Here is a 25056-nt window from a genome sequence, read left to right as displayed (position 1 = left end):
GAAGGAAGCAGATCCATCAACTGAGGGCAAATGACGCCAACGTTGACGCGTTTCACTGGCAAGACGCCAGTTTCTTCAGAGCTAAGGGTGGGGTGGACTATGTTCAGTCTATATAGTAATCAACAGATTCACTGATCAAGTGCAGGTGCGATAATCCTTCTAGGGCCGACAGATATAACATCCATACTTCTCCACTAGATGTCAGCACTTGCAACAATGTGAATTCATGATAAAAAAATATACCCACCAGCGTCAAACTTTTGTTTCCATGGAGTATATAAAGAAACATCTTTGGTATATGAACACATGGAAGTACAAGTTATAAGCCAATCATGTACTGTCTACTGCTGTCAGAGGCAGAGGCAGATTCTTAGAGTTCAAAAATCAAATATATATATATATACAAAATAAAATTAAGAACTATACAGGTGATAAAAAGGAAGGTACTGACCGATACTTAGACTTACAGTCGGCCCCTCACAGGCAGAGTGACGTAGGTCTACGTCGCTCGCCTGTGAGGCTCTGGGGAGCGAGCGCGCACCCGCGGAGGCGCGCTCCCGCTCCCGCGCGGTCACGGACCCCCCCCCGCGCGTGTGACCAGCGGACCCGATGTCCGCCGGTCACTCGGCGATCGGCGGGGGAGAAGGAGAATGTCAGGCAGCTTGTGTAAACAAGCCACCTGTCATTCTCCTCGCTGTAAAAACACTGATCACTCGGATCTAGTATGTAGATCCGTTGATCAGTGTCCTTACAGCTAGAGCCACAGCCAATCACAGTAAGAATCACGCCCCTAGGGACACACACAGCCCCTCCCTCCCAAATAAAGTTAACCCCTTCACTACCAGTGCATTTTTACAGTAACAGTGCATATATATAGCACTGATTACTGTAGAAATGTCACTGGTAACCCCAAAAGTGTCAAAAATGTCAGTCAAGGGTCCGATCTGTCCGCCCCAATGTCGCAGTACCGCAAAAAAAATCGCAGATCGCCGCCATTACACGTTAAAAAAAAAAACACCAAAAATGACAGAAATCTTTCCCTTTGTTAGTAAACGCGATAACTTTTGCGCAAACCAATCAAAATACGCTTTTTGCGATTTTTTTTTACCAAGCATAGGTAGCATAAAACAAATTGGCCGAAAATTTAAAAAAATTTTGATTTTTACATTTTTTTTTGGGGGAATTTCATATAAAAAAATGTGAAAAATATTGTTATTTTTGCAAAATGTACGCTCTTTTTTTGTTTATAGCGCAAAAAGTAAAAATCGCACGGGTGATCAAATACCACCAAAAGAAAGCTCTGTTTGTGGGAAAAAAAGGACGCCAAATTTGTTTAGATACAGCGTCGCATGACCGCGCAATTGTCTGTTAAAGTCACGCAGTGCCGAATCGCAAAATACCCTCTGGTCGTTTAGCAGGAAAATCCTCCGGGGCTTAAGTGGTTAATAAAAAGGAGAATTATTGAGAGTACATGTAGGGAGGGGAAATCTGAATGATTTAGTTAGTAATCCAGTATGGAGTGTGTAGACTCCAAAACCTGAGCCACTAGGGGGGGGGGAAATAATTGAGGTAGGTAGGGTGGTAGGAAAAAGGCATATATGCAGTATTCAAAACACCCCCACCACTGATCCTCCTCCCCCCCCCCCCCCCCCCGACAGAGGGAAGGTGAGGCTCGGAAAATTACTGTTGATGTTGTAAGTTTATCCCCCGGGCCTTTAGTACCTTAATTTTACACATTTACTGATTCTCCATCCCAACACATACTCAGAAAGCCCCATGGGCTAATTAATACACATGGTGGGGAAGGTAACTTCAATATCATATACGCAGATCCATGGCATAGGAAAGTCCTATAAAGAACATAATGATCCTACATACCAAACTGAACTTACAATGTACTTGATATCCATGCCTAAAAATGCCCCCCTTTCATCAATAAAAAGAGGGGAGTTATTAAGAGTCCAGGCAGGGAGGGGAAGTCTGAATAGTCAAACTATAGTTAATAGTACAGTATGGAGTGTGTATATACACCGAAGTCCAAGCCATTGGGTGGGGGGGGGGGGGGGGGGATAGTAGAAGTAGGTAGGGTAAAGAGAGGAGGGCATGTATGCAGTATTAAAAACACCCCCTCCATGGATCCTCCTCCATCCCCCTACCCCACTGAGAAAAGGTGAAGTCACAGATGGTTATGGTGTCAGAAAGGGTTGCAGGCTGAATTCTACATATCTGTATCTATGGATTAACCATTTATCAATAGCAATGATTATCCCATATTTATGGATTACCCATTTATCGATAGCAATGATTATCCCATATTTATGGATTACCTATTTATTAATAGTAATGATTATTCATATTTATGGATTACCCATTTATCGATAGCAATGATTATCCCATATTTATGGATTACCCATTTATGGATAGCAATGATTATCTGTATTTATGGATTACCTATTTATCGATAGCAATGATTATCCCATATTTATGGATTACCCATTTATCGATAGCAATGATTATCTGTATTTATGGATTACCTATTTATCGATAGCAATGATTATCCCATATTTATGGATTACCCATTTATCGATAGCAATGATTATCCCATGTTTATGGATTACCCATTTATCGATAGCAATGATTATCTGTATTTATGGATTACCTATTTATTGATAGCAATGATTATCCCATATTTATGGATTACCCATTTATCGATAGCAATGATTATTCATATTTATGGATTACCCATTTATCGATAGCAACGATTATCCCATATTTATGGATTACCCATTTATCGATAGCAATGATTATCTGTATTTATGGATTACCTATTTATCAATAGCAATGATTATCCATATTTATAGGTTACCCATTTAACAATAGTAATGCTTAGATATATTTTTTAGATCACCTATTTACCAATAGCAATGCTTATGCGTATTTTTGGTTTACACTTGAATAAATAGTAATACTTTAGTTTACTAATGGATTAGATATTTTGACCAAACCCATAGGACAAATCAGAAAAGTACTTCTTCCATCCTTGTAAAATGATCAATAGAAAAGTTTGCCTCTGCCATAAAATGTGAGATCAATCCACTAAAGGAGTTAAGTGAAGCCCGATGGATGGCATGGCAGGCTCACGTACACAATGGAGGCATCCTGATCACCCTCCTGTCAATGGGAGATGAGTGAGTGTGTGTAAAGAGGCAGGAGGTGTGAATGCAGAGCCATCATCTGCTTGTTGCTGGTCTCCTCCCCCTCCAGCACGTCACAAGGACAGGAGAGGAGGAGAGGGGAGAAGAGGGGAGGAGAGGAGGAGGCCCAGAATACCAGCACGGGGGTGGAATAACTTAGTCCCTGTGACTTGATCACAGCCCAGCCTTCTCCATAGAGCGCCCTGTACTTTTTACTGCAAGTTTTTAATTGTCACTTTCTATCCCCCCCTCCCCTATTTTATAATAACAGCCCTATAGAAGATCGCGTCTATGCTGGCCCAGCCATCCTGATCTCTGTGATTTTGCCATCTAATTAGTAAGTTTGTGCAGCACGATGGTGGCTCGTTTGTTGTTCAGAGCGGTGATCATGGGCCCTCCGGGGTCAGGGAAAGGCACCATCTCAGATCGGATCATCAAACACTTCGCCCTCAAACACCTGTCCAGTGGGGATCTGCTGAGGACGAACATCCAGAGGAAGACAGGTACAGCTGTCAGGGCTGGGGGGGTCAGCTGACCACACTTTACACAAGTTTTCATGGAGGGGACACGTGACAGCAGGAGCAGAGAGCTGCATGTATGGTGACAAGGTGACACCACAGTCAGGATTCCATTGACTTCCGGGTCCCTGCACCACGCTGCTTTCATATCCATGTGTGGATCATCAGGGTGATGACTGCTGCTCACAGCTGGCCTTGTATGGCCAGCTAATGAAGCCTGCTGCTCCACTCCAATCATCTGAAATGCTCATAGAGAGTTTACCATTGTGTCGGCTTTATGATGGCCATTAACCCTTCAATAAGGCCCCTTTCACACTTGTCCTGCGATTTGGGACTGCAAAGTCGCACGACAAGTCGTACTCCATGCTTTCCAATGAGTACATTCATATACTCAGGTTTCATCCCACACGCCAAAGACATGCTGGAAGGTTAATTGGCTACTGTCTAAATTTGCCCTAGAATATGAATGTAAGTTAGGCTGGTCATACATGTTCACTTTTCTTGTACAATTTTCCTTAAGAGCCGGTTCACACTGAGGCGATCCGACTTTGGGGGGCGACCTGTGAAGTCGCGTGCACCGCCACTTTGGCGCGACTTGCAGGGACTTCACATAATGGAAGTCTATGCAAGTCGCTCCGAGGTCGCCCCAAAGTAGTACAGGACCCTTTTTCTAAGTCGGAGCAACTTGTGTCGCTCCTATTAGAACGGGTCCTGTACTACTCAATGGACCGCAACTGACCGCGACTTGTCAGGCTGACAAGTCGCGCTAGTGTGAATGGGCTCTTAGAGCCCATTCAGACAGGGGCGACACGACTTGGTGGGGCAACCTGTGTGCACCGCGACCTCGGCGCGACTTGCACGGACTTCATATAATTGAAGTCAATGCAAGTCGCCTCCAGGTCGCCCCAAAGTAGTACAGGACCCTTTTTCTAAGTCGGAGCGACTTGTGTCACTCCTATTAGAACCGGTCCTGTGCTAATCAATGGCAGGCGACCAACCGCGACTTGTCAGGCGACCAAGTCGTGCTAGTGTGAATGGACCCTTAGATTTACCTTAAACTATGTAGCACAAAGGCCTGCCTAATTGGATACAATTGAAAGTTGTTCAATTTTGACCTCCTATTATATGTTTTTTGGTAAATCTAAAAGAAAATTAAACATGTATGGCCATTAGAGTTGCCACCTTATCCCTTTAAAACAGAACACTAATTGCACAGGTTCTGAGGCTAATTTAATGCAGAGAAGGCTCCAAGTGAGTTTAATTCCCACCTTAATCAGCCACAGAACCTGTGTAACTAATATGTGTTCTGTTTTAAAGGGATGAGGTGGCAACCCTAATGGCCATCCTTAGGGACCTTACATTGTAAGCTGTTTGAGGACAGGGACTGCTGTGAATGTATGTGTAAAGCGCTGCGTAAATTGACGTCACTATATAAGTACCTATAATTAATATCTGTGCAACTTTAAGTTGAAACTACTTCAAAGTAGTCCCTGCACTACTTTGGTCTGACTTTGATGCGTTTTGAGGTCAATAGACATAAGCATTGCTTCAAGTCCAGGTACTTCCAGGTTACTAGATCCGAGACCCGATCAAAGCTGATTCCGGCTTTGTTGGGGTCCCCAGCCAGCCGGCGGACAGGAGAGCCTAGGCGAGCCGTGGGAAAGGGGGGGGGGGAAACATCCTCTCCTGCTGCTTGTAATAACAGCTGAGCAGCTGCAGGCATCACCCGGGTACAACCCCTTGAAGCAGAAGGCTGCATATTTGTGATACGTTGGTGTGAAGGGGTTAAAATATAATTTCTGAACAAAAATCGCATGCACTGTCCAAAAATTAGTTCGATCTGCTCCTTCAAATTTTCCCATCACTGCAGTCGAAAGCGAACGTTGATTTGACCCCACTAATGATCAGAAAAATTAAACAAAGTTTTTAAAACTAAAATTTTCAAGGAAAATCTATGGGTATGGCCGGGATAACGGGGGAGTTCCTCACTGGTGTGGATGGAGGAAATGCTTTTCTTTTTTATCCAGCCTGCCGGTTTAAACGTGTGAATGGGGCTGTTGGTGATTACCTGCAGGAGACCCAGTAGGGGGGTTCCCGGCAATTAGCTGCAGATGGGGAGCATCAATAAAAGCAATGAGAGGCTGACAGCTAATGGCGGCTGCCTGCGTGTTATCACTTTTGGTGCGATTACCTGAGAATGATCGGCCCTGGATGCAGACTGCCTGACACAGTTCTTATGAAGACTATTAACCACTTCTGGACCGGAAGGTTTTACCCCCTTAATGACAAGGCCATTTTTTTTGCGATATGGCACTGCGTTATTTTATTGGACAATTGTGCGGTCATGCAACGCTGTACCCAAATAAAGTTGTCCTTTTTTTTCCCCACAAATAGCGCTTTCTTTTGGTGTTATTTGATCACCTGTGCGATTTTTGTTTTTTTGTGCTATCAACAAAAAAAATAGCGAAACTCAGAAAAATAAAATATTTTTCACATTCTGCTATATAACATTCCCAATAAAAAATATTAAAAATAAATTTTTCATAATTTTAGGCCAATTTGTATTCTGCTACATATTTTTGGTAAAAAACAAATTCCAATAAACATATTTTAATTGGTTTGCGCAAAAGCAATCGCGTCTACAAACTAGGGGAAAGATTTGTCATATTTATTTTTACTAGTAATGGTGGCGATCTGCAATTTTTAGCGGGACTGCGACATTGTGGCGAACAGATCAGACCCCTTACTGACATTTTTTTTACACTTTTGGGAGGACCAGTGACATTACTACAGTCAGTGCTAAAATATGCACTGCTACTGTAATGACACTGGCATTGAAGGGGTTAACCCAGGGGTGATTAAAGGGTTTAGTGTGAGCCTAGGGGGTGTTTTCTAACTGTATGGGGGAGGGACTTGAGGAATCAACACAGAGACCTGTGATCCTAAATAGGAACACAAGAGACCCGTGTTCAATCCTGAGAGAAGAATGGTCTGCTGTGTTTATAACAGCAGACCGTTGTTCTCTCTGAGCGGGGGCAATCGCGGCCGCCGGTCCCGTCGATCTGCTTCCTAATGGGGGCAGGCGCATGCCCCCAGGAGCACTCCCGCGAACCGATGTACCCATACATTGGTTCATACAGCCCAGCCAGCCTGCCGCAGTATATCTGCAGCGGGCGGTCAGCAAGTGGTTAAAGGAGAAGTATGGGGGAAGCTTGTTTGGTTGTACTTCTCTTATAAATCACGGGTGTTCAGTTCATTCTGCACTCCTGTGACCCCTTTTTCTGTCAGCTGATGTCACAGTGCCGGACCAGGCTGGGGAGATATAGCGATTATATGATCTGGATCCGCCCACATGGCCTGGACTGGCACCAAGGTCAGCCTCTTAGCGAGCCGCCGAGAGCCTGAGCTGGTTGCTCCTGTCCCCTCCACAGCCCAGCTCTCCAGTGAGGGAGTAGGGGGGCAGAGCAGAGAGCTGCTGACTGACAGTCAGCAGCTCTCTGCTCACGGAGCTCTGAGAACTGAGCGATCGGCGGTGTTTGATCACTCGGTTCTCAGCCTTAAGCCTCGTACACCCGATCAGATTATCGGACAAATATTCGTCTGTTTTTTTTGTTGCAGGTTTATTTTTATATATCGAAAATGAAGAGGTTACGCAACATACAAAACTGTTCATACGACACAAAACAATTCAACACATGATATCACTTCTGAAGTTGTATTCTATGTATTCTTTTGTTTTCCAAGCATGCATAATGCGAGGCTAGTGGAGTCCCGGACGGAGGGGGACGACTGCCTTCTCCTCTGTAGAGGTGCCATGTGGCCTCAGGTGGTCGACCGGAGAGCCTAAAGAGCTAAAGAGGAACTGAACCCAAGGGTCTGGTGAAGCTGACTGGAAGGGAGACACTGGAGGATCTGATTCTGCAGTACAGGGAGTACAGATCTGTGTCAAGGGGCCTGACCTGAGAAGGCCACCCCTGCAGCTAGAAGAGTCAGTGGACGGATGTCAGTAAAGGGGATGCTGAAGAGTGTCCTGAAAATAATGTAGTTCATCTTCGTCTGTTGCTGGAAAAAGAGCAAGGGGACTTAACCCTTTCCATGCATGTGGCAGTATGGTTTAAGCAGCGTGACTGCTTCCACAAGTAACCTGGTGAGGCCAAGTGAGAGTTGTCCTTATCCAATGTAAATAGTTCCAGTTGGAGTATCCCACTATTCCCTTCTCCCATCCAAGTTCCAAAAATAAATACTAAAAACCAACACTCCTGGACTGTTTGAGTAAAGAGCCATTGGGAATAAGGATGAATGTGTGAACTGTACCCTAAGTGACTGTCTGCTCGTAATCAGAGGAGGCCCAACAAGTCATCATACAGCAAGCCTTACGGGGACAGTGCTACATACAAAATTTTACTTCTGATTTTCTCATCATGTGTACAGGCCTTTAGAGCCGGCGGGGGGACAGATGCAGCATCCAGTTTGGGAATATTTTTTATTTTAGAATCATACTTCCCTAACTTCTTAATAGGAACAGAGATCATGCAAATAAACCATCACTCTATTGCAGAAGAAGACCATAAGTCCCGGTTCACATTTGTGCGATACAGGAACACTGCGACTATGCAGCGTGATCCCGCATCGCATCCGCACCCCTGGCAGTTCACACTGCCATATGCGATACGCAGGGGGGTGTCAATTAAAAGTTAACGACACCCCCAGTTGAGGTCGCATATCGCAGGGCGATCTGCAAGTTCGCACAGAATCGGATCGCACAAGTGTGAACCACCATGCGATCCGATTCTGCTGCGGATAAAAAAAAAGCCTCATGTGCGAGTTTATTGCGGATGTGGTGTGAATTTAGCCATACAAACTGTATGGCTGACATTTGCACCGCACAGAGATTGCATGTAATTTTAGGAGCAGTGCGCTCCGAATTACATGCGATCTCTGTGATCGCACAAATATGAACCGGGGCTTATTATTTATTTAGAATAAGGATTACGATGGGCCCAGATTTATCTAGAACCCTTTTCTGTCTGTGCACATCATTATTTTCTCTGCTAGTAACGGGCAGAGCTAGAATAGTTGTAAGAGCGGGGACATTTAATCACATTAGAGATGCTCCAGCAGTAATCCCTGACCCTAGCATATATGGAATCAATGTACATTTCATCCCCCCCTGCTGGAAGCATTCATTGCTGCAGGGTCTGTTTTCTCACACAATGCCATCACCTTTAATGACGCTAACTAGAGGCTAGAACATTTTCTACCCCCTATCACTGCTAAACTACTACTATAAAAAAATAAAAATAAAACTGCTCCCCACCAAATGCTTCATTTAAGCTGCAAAAGCAACTGGACAGGGGTGTGCACATGCAAAAATTCTACTCACTACGCATTTAGTGGGCATCTGCGCCAAGTGAATGAGCCAAAAGGTTGTGAATGGGCAGTAAAAACAGCAGATGAGCTGTATTTTTACCCCCCCCTCCTTTTTAACCTGCAAAGGCAGCTGGACAGGGGTGTACAGATGCTGAAGCCACAATGCCTCCCTTTGCAGCTACAGAAAAAATGATTGGCTTTTGCGTTTGGACAGTACAGTGAATGGTGCCACACTGCAACCACTCTGCAACTGCTTGACATTTTGAGGGTTAAAACAGGTGGTGAGGAGGTGACATGTCGCCTCCTCATTGCCTGTGAAATGCCTATGAAGAGCAATCCACTGCAGATTGCTTTCTGGAGGAATGGCAAGCTCTGCCGCTAGTGGAATCCCAGCCAAACGCTACACTTTCACTTGCAGCATGATATTCCCATCACAAAACTGAAAAGACGAAATAAAAATAAAAACCCCAAAAAACAGTCAGTATTGCCTACTGATTGCCTGTCAGCCACAGTGCGGATCACTTTTCAAAGAACAATGCAGGTGTAAACAAAGCCTAAAAGTAGCCTGGAGGGGCAGGGATTAGCATGCAGGAAGGAGGTTAAAGTGTAACAAAAGGCCAAACTTTTTTTTTTTTTATCGTTTTGAGAAGGGTGAAGAGGGATTGGGACACCTGTCAGGTTTTATTGCACTCTGTGTCCCCATTAAGGAGATTCATCCTCTTTTTGTCCTGTTTACCACGACCATCAAAAGTGAAAGTAAAAGAAAAAAAACTAATTTTGAGCAGACATCAGAGCAGCAATAAAGGGAAAATCTTCTGATGGGGACACAAAGGGATTTCCTCTCCCTTCCTGTTTTAGCTAAGGGACAGGAAGTGAAGGGAAATCTCCCAATGGGACACAGATGACCAAAAATAACAGGGGCTATAAACATACCTTACTTATCCAAAATGGAAAAAAAAAAAGCTTTGTCCTAAAACTGCATGATTAATCGTTAAAAAATCGTGATCTGGATTTATCCCCCATCACAATCTCAAAACGTCATGTCCTCGATTACAGAGCCGTTCTCTGCTTACTCACAGTTATCAACATTGTTAGGGTCCATTCACACTAGCATGACTTGTCAGGCGACTTGGTCGCCTGACAAGTCGCGGTCGGTCGCCAGCCATTGATTAGCACAGGACCCGTTCTAATAGGAGCGACACAAGTCGCTCTGACTTAGAAAAAGGGTCCTGTACTACTTTGGGGGGCGACTTGCATTGACTTCAATTATATGAAGTCCGTGCATGTCGTGCCGAGGTCGCGGTGCACGCTGTGCACCCCGACTTCACAGGTCGCCCCAGCAAGTCGTGGCGCCCCTGTCTGAATTGGCTCTTTAGGCTGCTAGATAACTACAAAAACACAATGTATCATTTCGTTCTTTTAGATCAAAGGAATGAACTTCCATCTATAAGTGAGGGCAGTTTAACCTCTTAAGGACTAAGCCCATTTCTGACACTTGTTGCTTACATGTTAAAAATCTGTATTTTTTGCTAGAAAATTATTTATATATATATATATATATATATATATATATATATATATATATATATATATATATATATATATTTATTTATTTTTTATTTATTTCAGGTACTTATATAGCGCTTTCAATTTACGCAGCGCTTTACATATACATTACACATTCACATCAGTGCCTGCCCTCAAGGAGCTTACAATCTAAGGTCCCTAACTCACATTCATACATACATAGTAGGGCCAATTTTTATACAGGATCCAATTAACCTACCAGCATGTCTTTGGAGTGTGGGAGGAAACCGGAATTCCCGGAGGAAACCCGCACAGGGAGAACATGCAAGCTCCAGGCAGGTAGCCTAAACTATACTTACCGGAAGTTGTAACTGTATTTATCATAACAGGATAATCTGTTGTATCTAATTTAGTATCAATAGTCATAGTTGTGTTAGGACCATACTGTCATTTCATAATTTATGGTCCATTACATCAGAAGGCTATTCTAGGGTCTGGGAGGACAGAGTGATTCTATATAGATGTCAGACATCGCATGTGATACTCACTGCATTGCTGGGCAGATCACATGCAATGTCTGTGCCAAGAAAATTCAGCTATGCGGATTGTATGGCTGAATTCGCATCGCTTTCAGGCCAAAATGGTACAGGACCCTTTTTTTTTGGTCCACACTGGAATCAGATTGTATGGGTTTTTTTTTTTTTTTACTGCGTGATTTTGATTTTTACTTTTTGCGCTCTAAACAAAAAAAGAGCGTAAATTTTGCAAAAATAAAAATATTTTTCAAATTTTTTTATATGAAATTCCCCCCCCCCCCCCAAAAAAAAAATCAAAATTTTTTAACATTTTTGGCCAATTTGTTTTCTGCTACATATGTTTGGTAAAAAAAATCACAATAAGCGTATTTTGATTGGTTTTCGCAAAAGTTATTGCGTTTACTAACTAAGGGAAAGATTTCTGTAATTTTTTTTTTTTTTTTAACGCGTAATGGCGGCGATCTGCGATTTTTTTTTTTTTTTTTTTTTTTTTTTTTTTTTTTTTTTGCGACATTGCGGCGGACAGAACGGACCCTTGACTGACATTTTTGGGTTTACCAGTGACATTTCTACAGTAGTCAGTGCTATACATATGCACTGTTACTGCAAAATGACACTGACAGGGAAGGGGTTAACTTAATTGGGGAAGGAGGGGTTAAGTGTGTCCTTAGGGGCGTGATTCTTACTGTGATTGGACATGGCTACTGGTGTAGGAACAGTGATCAACGGTCCTACATAGTAGAACCGTATGATCACCATTCCTACACAGGGGAGAATGACAGGCGGCTTGTTTACATCAGCCGCCTGCCTTTCTCCCTCTGCACCGACGATCGCTGAGTGACCAGCGGACATCGGGTTCGCCGTTTACACGCACGGACTTGCTAGGGAACGAGCCGGGTGGGAGCGCGCCTCCGCGGGCGCGCGCTCGCCCGCTATTTGCTCCCAAGCAAGTGACAGGCTAGTGACGTATATATACATCACTTTGCCTGGCCGGGGCTGACTGCCTACGTATATAGTCGTGCGGCGGTCAGCAACCGGTAAACTTTGTATTGACATCCACAGCGGTTCGCATAGGGCAGTGTGAACTGCCTGCCTGAGACATGTGATGCGGGAACCTGCACTAGAATCCCGCTAGTTCCTATATCGCAATTTATTATTATTGCTTTACAGAATTGATATAGCGCCAACAGTTTGCACAACGCTTTACCACATTAGGGCAGGAATCGGATAGTGTGAACCCACCCTAAAGAAGAACCACAAATATGAAACAAAGGTATACACACAGATTATTTTCTGAGGAACCCGTTGGTTGTGGTTCAGTTGGCGCAAACTTGCTGTATGTATAAATTATAAAGTCCTCCTGGTGTTATAAATATCCAGATGGCATGGAAGTGATGCTAATTACACTTGTACAATGACCACATGTGGCTATGTCGGCCATTACCTGACCAATACAAAATTCTATATAGCATCCTGTTCATCTCCACTGACTTACCAAATGTTGGATGGTGCCATATGGACCTATGGGGTGCTTACATCAATTTTCTAAGAATTTGATGACTTTGGGACCAGCGCTTGTATATTGCTGTCTTCTGTGATTGGATTTAGAGATGTATGACCAGCTCTATAAACACAATACATACATTACCTGCAGTTGGTCTTCTAAACTCATAATATCATACAGAATTTATATAGCTCCAACAGTTTGCACAATGCTTAACTACATAAAGGGAGACAGCACACAAGACAAGAGGGTAAGGAGGACCTGCTCCTGAGAGCTTGCACCCTAAAAGTATACAAAAAATGCTTGAGTATGTAAAGTGAAGGAACTGGCCTGTTAGAATTCTTTAGCACTTCCACGTGTGTGTGTTTTTTTTCCTTTTAATTGCTTGCCGACCAGCCGTCGTAGTTTTACTGCGGTAGGTCGGCTCTGTCCCGTGAAACGATGTACCTGTACGTCTACGGGACCGCTAGTGGGGGGCACGCGGGCACCGATTGGCCACAGGGGGAGCCAATCAGCGGGTCCGGCGGCTGCAATGTTGGCCACGCACCCGCGATTGCTCCCACCGTGGAGACAGAACGGCGGTCTGCCATTGTAAACACGGCAGGCCGCTGTTCTGTCAGTAATGAACACAGGGATCCTGTATTCCTCCTATTTAGGAAACACAGGTCTCTGTGTTCATTCAGCAAGCCCATCCCCCCCACAGTTAGAAAGCACCCCCTAGGTACACTTTAAAGAGGTTGTAAACCCTTTTTTTTTTCTTTTTTCCTTTTTACCCTGAAAGACAAACACATAACGAGCTAGTATGCATCGTATGCATTATGAAATACTTACCTTAGAACGAGCCCCCGCCGTGCCGCCCACTTACCTGTATGACGGGCGACATGTCCAGTCGCCCGTCTTCCGGGATCGCGGCATCCGGCCATCTGATTGGCCGAAGTCGCGGTGACGTCACTCCCGCCCACGGGAGCCGACGGTCACGGTACGGAGTTCTGAAGGAACGGCACGAATGCCCGTTCCTTCAGAGCGCATGCGCCAGTGACGTCACTGGATGCATCGAAGGTAAATATCTCCTATACGGTACATGTTTAGGAGATATTTACAGTACCTATAGGTAAGCCTTATCATAGGCTTACCTATAGGTACAACTTGCCGAGGAGGGTTTACTTCCTCTTTAACCCTTCGATCGCCCCTGGCGTTAACCCCTTCCCTGCCAGTGTCATTAGAACAGTGACAGTGCATATTTTTAGCACTGATTACTATAGTAATGTCACTGCCCCCCCCCCCGAAATGTCAGTTCAATCTGTCCGCCGCAATGTTGCAGTTCCGTTAAAAGTCGCTAATCGCCGCCATTACTAGTAAAATAAATAAAAATGGCATAAATCTTTCCCCTAGTTTGTAGACGCGATAACTTGTACAACCCAAACAATATACACCTATTGGGATTTTTTTTTTTTTTTACCAAAAATATGTAGCAGAATACACATTGGCCTAAAATGATGAAAAATATTGATTTTTAATTTCTAATTTTATTCGGAATGTTTTATAGCAGAAAGTAAAAAAATATATACATTTTTTTTTCCCCCAGAATTGTCGCTCTTTTATTTTTGTTTATAGAACAAAAAATAAAAATTGCAGAGGTGATTAAATATCACCAAAAGAAAACTCTCTCTTTGTGGGGAAATAGAGGACAGCTATTTTATTTTGGTACAGCGTCGCACAACCGGGCAATTGTCAGTTAAATTAATGCAGTGCCAAATCGCAAAAAAATGGACTGGTCATTAAGGAGGTAAAACCTTCCGGTCCAAAAGTGGTTAATACTGCTTAGCCATCCCACCATCTGCACAAACAGAAAAGGAGAAGAACAGGAGAGCTTTGGATGTGCTGATTAACATTCTTTAGGTCCTGTAACATAAGGGTTCGTTTACACTCAAGTTGTCTGTAAAAGGCGGCCTACAGTGGATTGCCTTTCACAGAGTGCCAAGGGGTGGCTGACCAGAGGTTCAGGATGTAACACTTTTTTTTTTTTTTTGGGGCAGCCGAAGAGCCTTTTTTAATGGTGAATACAACACTGCAACCTCAAGCCTAGTGTTTGGCTTGCTGTTGCAGTGTGGCTCCTTTTTTTGTGAATAACTTGTGTTTAGCGGAGGTACTGCCCGCCAAACACAACTGGGGATACGTTTTGCCTCCCTGCAATGCAACACATCATAGTCAAGGCATGCGCGGTGAGAGCGGGGCAGTAAAAGCACTGAACTGCCTTTTTTTTTTTTTCCTGCCCCCTAATAGTGTAAAATCAATAATTTGTGTACAATAAGAACATGTACATATAATTTGTGTACAATATTAAAATGTGTATATATAACTAATAATTAGTGTACAGTAATAAAATGTAGATGTAAGCCTAAGGCCCCTTTCACACTAGTGCGACCTGTCCCGCGATTTTGGACCGCAAAATGACAAGTCGTTTTTCCATTATTTTCAATGAGCCCCATTCATATCAGTGCGTTTTGAAGTCGCACTGACTTCAAAGTAGTTCCTGCATTACTTTGGCACGATTTTAATGTGTTTTGAGGTATATAGCCCTGAGCCATTGTTTAAAATTGCATCAAAATCGCGTCAAAATTGCGGTAAAATCGCACCGCATAAGTGTGAAAGGGGCCTAAAACTGCATTATACAGACACACTAGGGCCAATATGTTAACTAGAAGTTTTTAAACTTTTATATGTTTATTTTGCGTATCACGGATAATGTCAGTAATCCAGGAATCCTTTTCATTTTATATTCTACGTTGTCAGCTTGAGGTTGTGATGGGAAAGTCCTCAACCAGCATGCTATCCACTGATCAGAAGGATCCAGTTTGCAGATATACCTGTAAAGGCCCATAGACACAATAAGAAAACCGGAAGTAAAATTTCGTCCGCCGAATGATCTGCCGATTTTCGAATAGTTAGTATGGTGCTTTTGACAGCCGACTACGAATTTTCGTGCGACAAAAAATTGAATGTGCAGGCTATAAAAAATGTTTTGCACGTGAACACAACATCCAATTTTCATTTAATTAGTACAGTTCGTAAGAGCAAGACTAGGCATGCTTGGAAACTAAAGAACACATACAAAACAATTCAACACATGACATCACTTCTGAAGTTGAATTCTTTTGTACGAGGATTTTTGTATGAAGGTAATCTCTTCACTTTCAAAATGAGGCTAGCATGCAACAAAAAACAGACGGAAATGAGTCCGATAATCTGATCGTGTGTACGAGGCCTAAGTGTACGGTGTAACACATTTATAGAACTGAAGCAGGCTGAATGTAAGGTTTCTGCCAATGTAGGCCCAGTAAAAGTAAATTGTATATTGAAAAAATTATAAACGTAACACTTGTTTTTGCCCCCATTTTTCATGAGCTTAAATGTGTAAGAAATTCGGGATTCATCCGTGAAGAGAACACCTCTCCAAAGTGCCAGATGCCATAGAATGTGAGAATTTGCCCACTCAAGTTGGTTATGACGACGAACTGCAGTCAGGTGAAGACCCTGATGAGGACGACGAGCATGCAGATGAGCTTCCCTGAGACGGTTTCTGACAGTTTGTGCAGAAATTCTTTGGTTAGGCAAACCGATTGTTGCAGCAGCTGTCCGGGTGGCTGGTCTCAGACAATCTTGGAGGTGAAGGTGCTGGATGTGCAGGTCCTGGGCTGGTGTGGTTACACGTGGTCTGAGGTTGTGAGGCCGGTTGGATGTACTGCCAAATTCTCTGAAACGCCTTTGGAGACGGCTTATGGTAGAGAAATGAACATTCAGTTCACGGCAACAGCTCTGGTGTACATTCCTGCAGTCAGTATGCCAACTGCACGCTCCCTCAAAACTTGTGACATCTGTGGCGTTGTGGCCTTTTATTGTGGCCAGCCTAAGGCACAACTGTGCAATAATCATGCTGTCTAATCAGCATCTTGATATGCCACACCTGTGAGGTGGATGGATTATTTCAGGAAAGGAGAAGTGCTCACTAACAGGCTCCTTTCACATGGTCCGCTAACCGGTGCAGACCATTCTCTGCTCAGCGGGTATCGATCCGCCGATCCCTGCTGAGCAGGCAGGTGACAGCTCCGTCTCCGCTCTGTGTGCAGAGAGGGAGGTGTCAGAGCCCCGCTGCTCTCTATGGGGGAATCGGATGAGAACGGACCGTCTGTCCGTTATCATCCCATCCCATCCCCTGGACGGATGGAAAATAGGGTTTCCATCCATCCAGATCTCACAGACCGGATCGGATGCAGATGGCAGCGGGTGTCAGCAGACATGTCACTGCTAACATCCGCTGCCCCATAGGGAAGCATTGAGGATCCGATCGGATCCGCCTAAAAAACTGACAGGCGGATCTGATCGGATCGTTCGTGTAAAAGGGGCCTAACACAGATTTTGCCAGATTTGTGAACAATGTTTGAGAGAAATAGGCCTTTTGTGTACATTGAAAAAGTCTTTGATTTTTGAGTTCAACTCATTAAAAATGGGGGCAAAAACAAAAGCGTTTTTTATAATTTTGATCAGTGTATATCTAGGCTTGAAAATGAATTATATTTATTTCATTATTACAGGTATTTATATAGCACTGTAAATTTAGGTAGTGCTTTACATATACTGTATATTGTAAACTCACATCGGTCCTGGCCCTCAAGGAGCTTACAATCTAAGGTTTCTAAAGCCTGGTACACACATGAGATTATCGTGTTTTTTTTTTTTTTTTGCAATTCCATATTGAAAATGAAGAGGATACTAAAGTTAGAAAATTCTCATACGACAAAATAAAAATACGGAAGCGATGTAATGTGCTCTAGTGTATTTGTTTTGTATTTTCCGACCAAAACTGTGCTGATTAAATGAAAATTGTACAATCATCTGAACAGTCGATTCAAAAGCGGTATTTTTTGTAGGATTTTCTGATCATGTGTACAGGCCTTTATTCACATTCACACATACATATACTAGGATTAATTTAGACAGGAGCCAATTAACTTACCAGCATGTCTTTGGAGTATTGGAGGAAATCGGAGTACTCGGAGGAAACCCACGGAGGCACAGGGAGAACATGCAAACTCCAGGCAGGTAGTGCCATGGTTGGGATTCAAACCGACATCCCATCTGCTGCTAGGCAGAAGTGGAATTAAAGCTGAACTCCTGGTCCTATCAGAGACTGCCTTTTGTTCATTAAAAAAAATATTTAGGGCATTCTATAAATGGCAGCAGTGCCAAGTGAGAGACCCCTTCTGGACAGTGGAATGTTGCACGCACATAATCTGAAACTTTGCAGCCATCACTGTAGTAGTGCCAACTTTATTGATCGCCCCCCTTTCAGGATTTGTATACTTGCATATGTCCAAGCTAGACTAATGTAAGCATGCAGTAAAGATCATACCTGGAGTTCAGCTTCGAAAGCTGAACTCCAGGTAATGAATTGCCTACATAGTCTATTATATTTCTGTTTAATCAGTCATGTGATCCTGATACCCTGTCAATTGGCAAACAATTGGACAAAGAAGAAGCAGTGGGTCACTGAGAAGGTCATCGCTCTTTTCTTCTGTCAGTAAACTCATGGTGTTAGGATGACAAGTTTGTGCCATATTGTAGAGCCTCAAAGTGTAGAAATGTCACCAGTACACCAAGGATTCCTAAAAAGGGTCCAAAGCTTGATTCACATGGTCACACAGTACCAGGGTGGATAAAAATTAATGAAATGAAAAAAATCTGAATTCTAAAAAATTTTTTTAATGAAATTTATTTTATTAAAATGCTTTTGGAGTAAAGATAGTTTTCTATTTAAGAAACATTATTCATTTAGTTTATTCAGCATAAAATGGAGCTTAGTTATGTAGCCTGAGGCTGTATGTTCTGCAATATTTAAATTTCTGGTAAACTCCTTTTTTTCAATGGAAAAAAAACATTTTTTTTATTGATTTTTAGGAGATACAAACAAACATAACCATAACCAAAGTCATTGCATAGTCTATCATGGTATACACAGTAGAGTGATATTGTGATATTGGCATACAACAGAGTAACATACAGCCGAATAACATCATAACCGAATAACATCGTAACACGGTCAAAGGCAGTGTATGTAAATACATTTAGATACTCCGAGATATGTGAAATCTCATTTGCTCTCTCGGTACCCTGTCCATATTCTCTTACTTCTTGTCCAAACTTAAGCGGAGTTCCGGGCACAAAAACGATATTTTTTTTGTGCCCCTCCGCTAGTTCGAGATCACCTGAAAAGGAATTGGATAGTTATTTTTTTTTTTTTGTTTACTCACCTTTTAATTGAAGATCGTAAATACTCACCTCAGAGTACTTCCTCCCTCGGAGCCGCGGCTCACCCCGTCACTTCCTGTCTCGCTATGATTCCTGGGAGCTGAACGTCATCGCTCCCAGGAATCAATGCGACGGCACCGGCCCCGCTCGTCACTTCCGGGCGCCGCACCGGAAGTGACGAGAGGGGCCGGTGCGGGCGCATTCTGGGAGAAGAAGACACAGAAGAGGACCGCGCCGGCTTCAGCTGCCCACAAGAGAGATGGAAACGCTGTGGAAGAAATTTTATAAGTAAGTATTTCTTCTAAAAGGTAAGTGCGAACCGGGACAGATCAGAGGCTAGCCATTGTGGAATGTGCTAGCCCTGACTGTCCCAGGGGTATGTTTATTAAAAAATGACATCTGTGCCCGGAACTCCGCTTTATGATATAAACAATATAGGACTTGTACTAAGAATCGTTTGCGACTCTAAAGTTGAGGAAGGCTATTAAATAGGGAGGGTAGATAGGGAAGGCCAATGTGATGAGGATACTTACAGTAGTGTGGTGGAGGTGGATGGAAAGGGAGGCTAAGAGGGCTGAGGAAGGGGTGAGAGGAAGGGGGGAAGGGCAAGAAGGAGGGGGGGGGGAGGAGGGAGGGGCAGGAGGGAGGGAGAGGGGGGAGGGGGATTGACTGGAGGGAGGAGGAAATGGGGAGGGTGGAGGGAGGAGGAAGGTGTGGTGGGTGCCAAGGGGGCGAGAAGAAGCGAGGAGTCTCCAGGTAAGGAGGGGGGAGTAGAGGGAGGGGAAGGAAGAAGGGGGAGGACAAGAGGGGGAGGAGGTGTAGGAAGAGAGTAAGAGAGGGAGTGGGAGGGAGATGGGAAGGGAGCGGGGAGGGAGGTGGGGGTGAGGGGTAGGGGGAAGACGACAAGAAGCGATAGGGGGGAAGATAGAAGAAGGATACGAGTAGCGGAAGTGAGAGGGAGAGAAGGTGGAAATAGGGTAGTAGGAGGAGAGGAAGAGAATTAGGCAAACATCATAAGAAAGAGGGGGGGGGGGTACCAGGAGAGCTTGAGTACAGCAACCTGGAGGCTTCCAGGCAAATATACCTAGGGCCTCTGCCATATGACATGACTACTTGATAGAGTCCTATATTTGAAGGTAGTGTATGCCTTGCAACGACAATAAATACCAAAAATAATAATAAAAATAACAAAAACAACAGTAGGTCAGCAGAGCACCAATGAGTTCTAGCAATCATATAAACATGTAATCAGTGTTTGTCCGATGCCCAAGAGGTACATCTGGACCAATTTTTGTCAAACTCTGCACAGTACACATTCATCAACGTTTCTAAGGCATGCAGGGCCCCTTCATCAGGCAAGTCAGGCATTTCTACACTTTGATTGTCCACGCGGTTTCCAGCTGGTGGCCATTACAGCACCCAGCATTACTGCAGTCATATTCAGGAACATTACGTTTTTAGAGATGGACTTGTCAGAAAAAAAATATAAGGAAACTGCCACTGATGACTTGTTTAAAAGCGGAGTTCCAGCCTCGGAAACCATTTTTCAATAAAAATACCCCCGGGACAGTCAGGGCTAGTGCATTCCACAATGGGTAGCCTCTGAACTGTCCCCGGTTGCACTTGCCTTTTAGAAGAAATAATTGCCTTGAAAATGTCTTGTCCAGCGCTGCCATCTTAGGTGTGGGCAGCTGAAGCCAACGCGTCCTCTTCTGCGTCCTCTTCCATGTCCGCTTCGCCCCAGAATGCGCCTGCATGCCCAGCATGCCCAGAAGCTGTTTAGCAGGGAATGACGCGCCTGCACCGGACATGAGTGGGGCCGTTGCAGGCGCATTGACTCCTGGGAGCGATGACGTTCAGCTCCCAGGAATCAATGCAAGCAGGAAGTGACGGCGCGGGCCGCGGCCACAGAGGGAGGAAGTGGAAGAAAGGCAAGTATATATTTTCTTCTATAACAAGGTAAGTAAAGAAAAAAAAAAATATCCATCCGTCATTATCCATTTATTTTTCAGGTGAATGTCAGCAAGCGGATGGCCCAAAGTCATTTTTGAGGCCGGATCTTCTCTTTAACCACTTTACGACCGCTCACTGTGCCTCTACTGCGGCACAGTGGCTCGTTATCGTCCAGCGACTTAGTACTATGTCACTGGACTCCTCCCCTTGTGGGCGGCGCTCGCGCGCCGCCGGAGGCTCGCTCGCCGCCGGAGGCTCGCTCCCGCCGTATTCATTCACAGCGGGAGTCGGGCCAGGGGAGGGGCAGTGGCGATCGCCGCTGCTCTTCCCCGATCGTCGGGGAATCGAGTTTGGAGATCCGCCCGCTTGTGTAAACAGAGCGGGCGGATCTCCTCAGTGACAAACAGTGACAGATTGCAGGGTTCAGCATAGCTGAACATGCGATCTGTCCCTGAGTCACCTCCCCCCACACACGTTAGTAAGCACCAGGCATACATTAACCCCTCCCTCTCCAATAAAATTAACCCCTTCCCTGCCAGTGTCATTTTTAAAGTAACAGTGCATATTTATAGCACTGATTACTATAGAAATGTCACTGGTACCCCCAAAAGTGCCAAAAATGTCAGTCAATGGTCCGATCTGTCCGCCGCAATGTCGCAGCCCCGCAAAAAAATCGCAGATCGCCGCCATTACTCGTTAAAAAAAAAAAAAAAAACACCAAAAATGACAGAAATATTTCCCTTAGTAAACGCAATAACTTGCGCAAACCAGTCAAAATACGCTTATTGTGATTTTTTTTTTTTTACCAAATATAGGTAGCAGCAAACAAATTGGCCAAAAATGTAAAAAAATTTTGATTTTTACATTTTTGGGGGGGGGGGGGGGGATTTCATATAAAAAAAATTTGAAAAATATTGTTATTTTTTCAAAATTTACGCTCTTTTTTTTATTTATAGCGCAAAAAGTAAAAATCGCACAGGTGATCAAATACCACCAAAAGAAAGCTCTATTTGTGGGGAAAAAAGGACGTAAATTTTGTTTGGGTACGGTGTCGCACGACCGCGCAATTGTCAGTTAAATTTGCACAGTGCCGAATCGCAAAAAGTGGCCTGGACGTAAGACAGCAAAATCCTCCGGTGGTAAAGTGGTTAAGGTATACCCAAAAGCAAACCTTTCTTGGATTTTGAATAAAGGAAGGTTAAAACTCCTGTATTTTTTTTGTTTGTTTTTGCCTATCTGTATCCAATCTGGAAGGTTTCTCTTTACTTCCTGTCCCATAACCAAAACAGGAAGTGAGAGGCAATCCAACCAAAGTAAGGGAATCCCTGGGTGTCATCAAGCTCACCGAAACTAGTATCTCCACTGGACGACTTCCCCCTCTATTGCTCTGCTGGTGACCACCAGACAGTGGTATTTTGCGTACGATTTTTGTATTGTGTGTCCGGGCCTTTAAAAAGGAATTTAAAAAGTAGTGGCCCAAAAACATTGGTACTTTACAGGGGACTCCTGGCTGGTACCTTCAAAAATGAAAATCTGTTTATAAAAATATCCCATTTCAACTTACCAAAAGCACACATGAGAATTGCTAGACCCGCTTTGTGATCCAGATGATCTGTATTTCCCCGGACTAAGTTAAAACCGTGAGGTATATTGATAAGAAATTTGCATAGCAATTTGCCCAGTGAAAGTGCATGTACATTTGTTCCATGAAAATGGGGCAAAAAACAAATGTTATTGGGCTAATCCCTCTGCTGGTCGAATGTTTTTCTTTGATTTTAAAATGGATACCACATTTGGTCACTAGGTGATGCAAAGTATCATACGGAATTACTATGATACTTAGCACCATCCAGTGGCCAAATGCAGTATTCTCTATTTTAAATCAATGAAAAACAATCAACCACCACAGAAAGTAAAGTAATAACCATTTTCTTTTGCCCCATACACACAGAATAATGTACCTGCACTTTTAATGGGCGATTGCTATTTTTTTCTTTAGAGAACACATCTATTTTTTTCTTTAGAGAAACACATCTATGTGTTTAAGTGCTGACCAGCAAATCAATCACTTTAGGTTGTTTTATCAGTTTGGAGCGGGGGTATATGGAGCTGCAATCGTCAATATACAATAGGCAGGGTGAGTCCTCTGCACAAAGTATGTATATTTCAATCAATAACTACTGCTTTAAAGGAAACCTGTAGGAACAAATATGAGTGCCCCCATTGCCGACTTACTTTTGAAGGAGCAGGTTCTGCAGTTGAAACCCTAAACCTACCTTTGCTACTTGGTAAGTCACTGAACTGCAACAAGGCAACAGTTTAGACATCCCTGGCTGCATGCTTTTTCCCAGATCGGCGACTCACTGGTAAATGAAGCCAGAATCAAGAGGACAACCGATAAGGCTTTTAAGTATATGTAGCAATGTTTCCAGGCCTTGAGCCTGATATGGGTCTGCCATTGTTACCGGTAACCCTTCCAACACATTTAAGTTGAACACCCAAGTGTGAGATTAGAGACCATGACCATTCCTGCATCTTTGTTTTGTTTATTTTGTAATGGGGATCGGAGAAGGGAATGAGTGGGATACTCCTCTGGCTCAACTAGGTTTAACTGGGACTCCTTACAGAAAAATGCCTGTTAGCGCTGTGTTTGACACCAGCTGAATGTCGACCAACGCTTCCTGGCGCTTGAAGATACTGTTTTGCTGAACTGTGCTAGAACATCGACTTTAACACACTGGTTAACTCAGAGGATCCAGGACTGTAATACACTTGACTCTTGACACTCTAATGCAGTGGTCCTCAAGTCCGGTCCTCAGGGCCCAATAACAGGCCAGATTTTAAGTATTACCTTGGGGAGATGCAGACTAGAGTACTGCAATCACTGAGCAGCAAATTATATCACCTTGGATGTATTTCAGTTATCTTGCAAACCTGGCCTGTTAGTGGGCCCTGAGGACCAGGGTTGAGGACCACTGTTCTAATGAGCTCAAAAGTCCAGTGGACAACTCCCTCCAGCCCTTCACTGACTGAGGTAGCTCCTTGTAATTGCTTGTGCTGCTGCAACTCTCAACACTGTACACTTAACTCTCCAGGGCCCAACCGCTGGCGATCCCCCTTTACACTTCAGGGTCCTCTCACTAGGCACCTCCTTTACCGCTACTTAGCTCCTGGATCCTAGGGACTTTCACCGGAGTGGTCCCTTTAAGCTGGGCAGACCCCTAGGGGTAGCTCACAGTACTCACGAACTTGGAATGCTTTCCTGGAACAACCCCTCTTTCTCCGCTGGTCCTCTGCACACCGGATCCTCTCTGCAGTTCAGCTATCTCTCTGTACTCTCAGGCGAGACTCCTAATCCTTCTGACAGGAGGAGAGACAGCCGTACTCTCCCTCCTGGGACTCTGCTTCCCGCAAAGACGCTGCGTCATGCGCTCCCCTCAAACCTATACCCACTCCGAGAATCCTCTGCGGCAGAATCTGCCTTCTGGGGTAGATACAGGCCTGAATGTGCCTCTGATTGGGTTTCTTCCACTGCCCAATGAGAATCTTCTCATGGAGCCAGTGGGGAGACTCCCCTCTGAGCAGACACACCTGGGAGACATGACAGACCAGCTGAAAATCAGGGCCCTGCTGTTAGGCAGCCAAGGCCCACTATACTTTACCTAGCATCTACCTTATAGGGTGCTACATATAAAATAAAGGCAAAACTAACTTTTTAAAGTTTTGGACATAGTCCTTGTGACCATTATCAACAAACGTAAAATAAAATCCTACATTTCGAAGCGATCGTACGATAATCTGATCATAGGTACACAGCTTTTGAGAGCAAATCAGGACAGTTCATCTGATATTATTCAATGGGAGAAACTCAAAAATGTTTCTCGTGTGATCTGGTATTTTCTTTAATCAGTACAGTATTTATCCGAAAATGCAGTACAAATACAATACGATACATTACATCATTTCAATGTGAAGGAACAGACGGGGGCGCCCCTTTTTGTTTTTTTTGTTTTGTTTGCTTCATTTTCAATATGAAAGGGGACAGACGGGGGCGCCCGTTTTTAATTTTTTTTCTTCACTCTATGGGGAGCTGCCGCTAGTAAGATGTAGCTCTATGTTGACTTGGATTTATTTTATATCATGGACTT

At 43.9% G+C, this 25056-nt stretch overlaps 1 protein-coding gene across 1 annotated transcript in view; it reads left to right on the top strand.

The window, feature by feature from the left end:
- The first annotated feature begins 3320 nt into the window (after positions 1 to 3320).
- AK3 (adenylate kinase 3) overlaps positions 3321 to 25056 on the top strand; it is a 41080-nt gene continuing 19344 nt past the window's right edge. Inside the window, exon 1 of the mRNA XM_082243560.1 lies at positions 3321 to 3697. Coding sequence (XP_082099686.1) covers positions 3550 to 3697 — 148 coding nt within the window. The 5' untranslated portion in view covers positions 3321 to 3549. The remainder of the gene's footprint in view (positions 3698 to 25056) is intronic.

This window comes from Pelophylax lessonae, assembly GCF_965119305.1.
Source record: "Pelophylax lessonae genome assembly, chromosome: 1".
Taxonomy (NCBI): domain Eukaryota; kingdom Metazoa; phylum Chordata; class Amphibia; order Anura; family Ranidae; genus Pelophylax; species Pelophylax lessonae.
The sequence above is the reverse complement of the archived record's forward strand: the minus strand, read 5'-3'. Positions and strand labels throughout refer to the sequence as shown.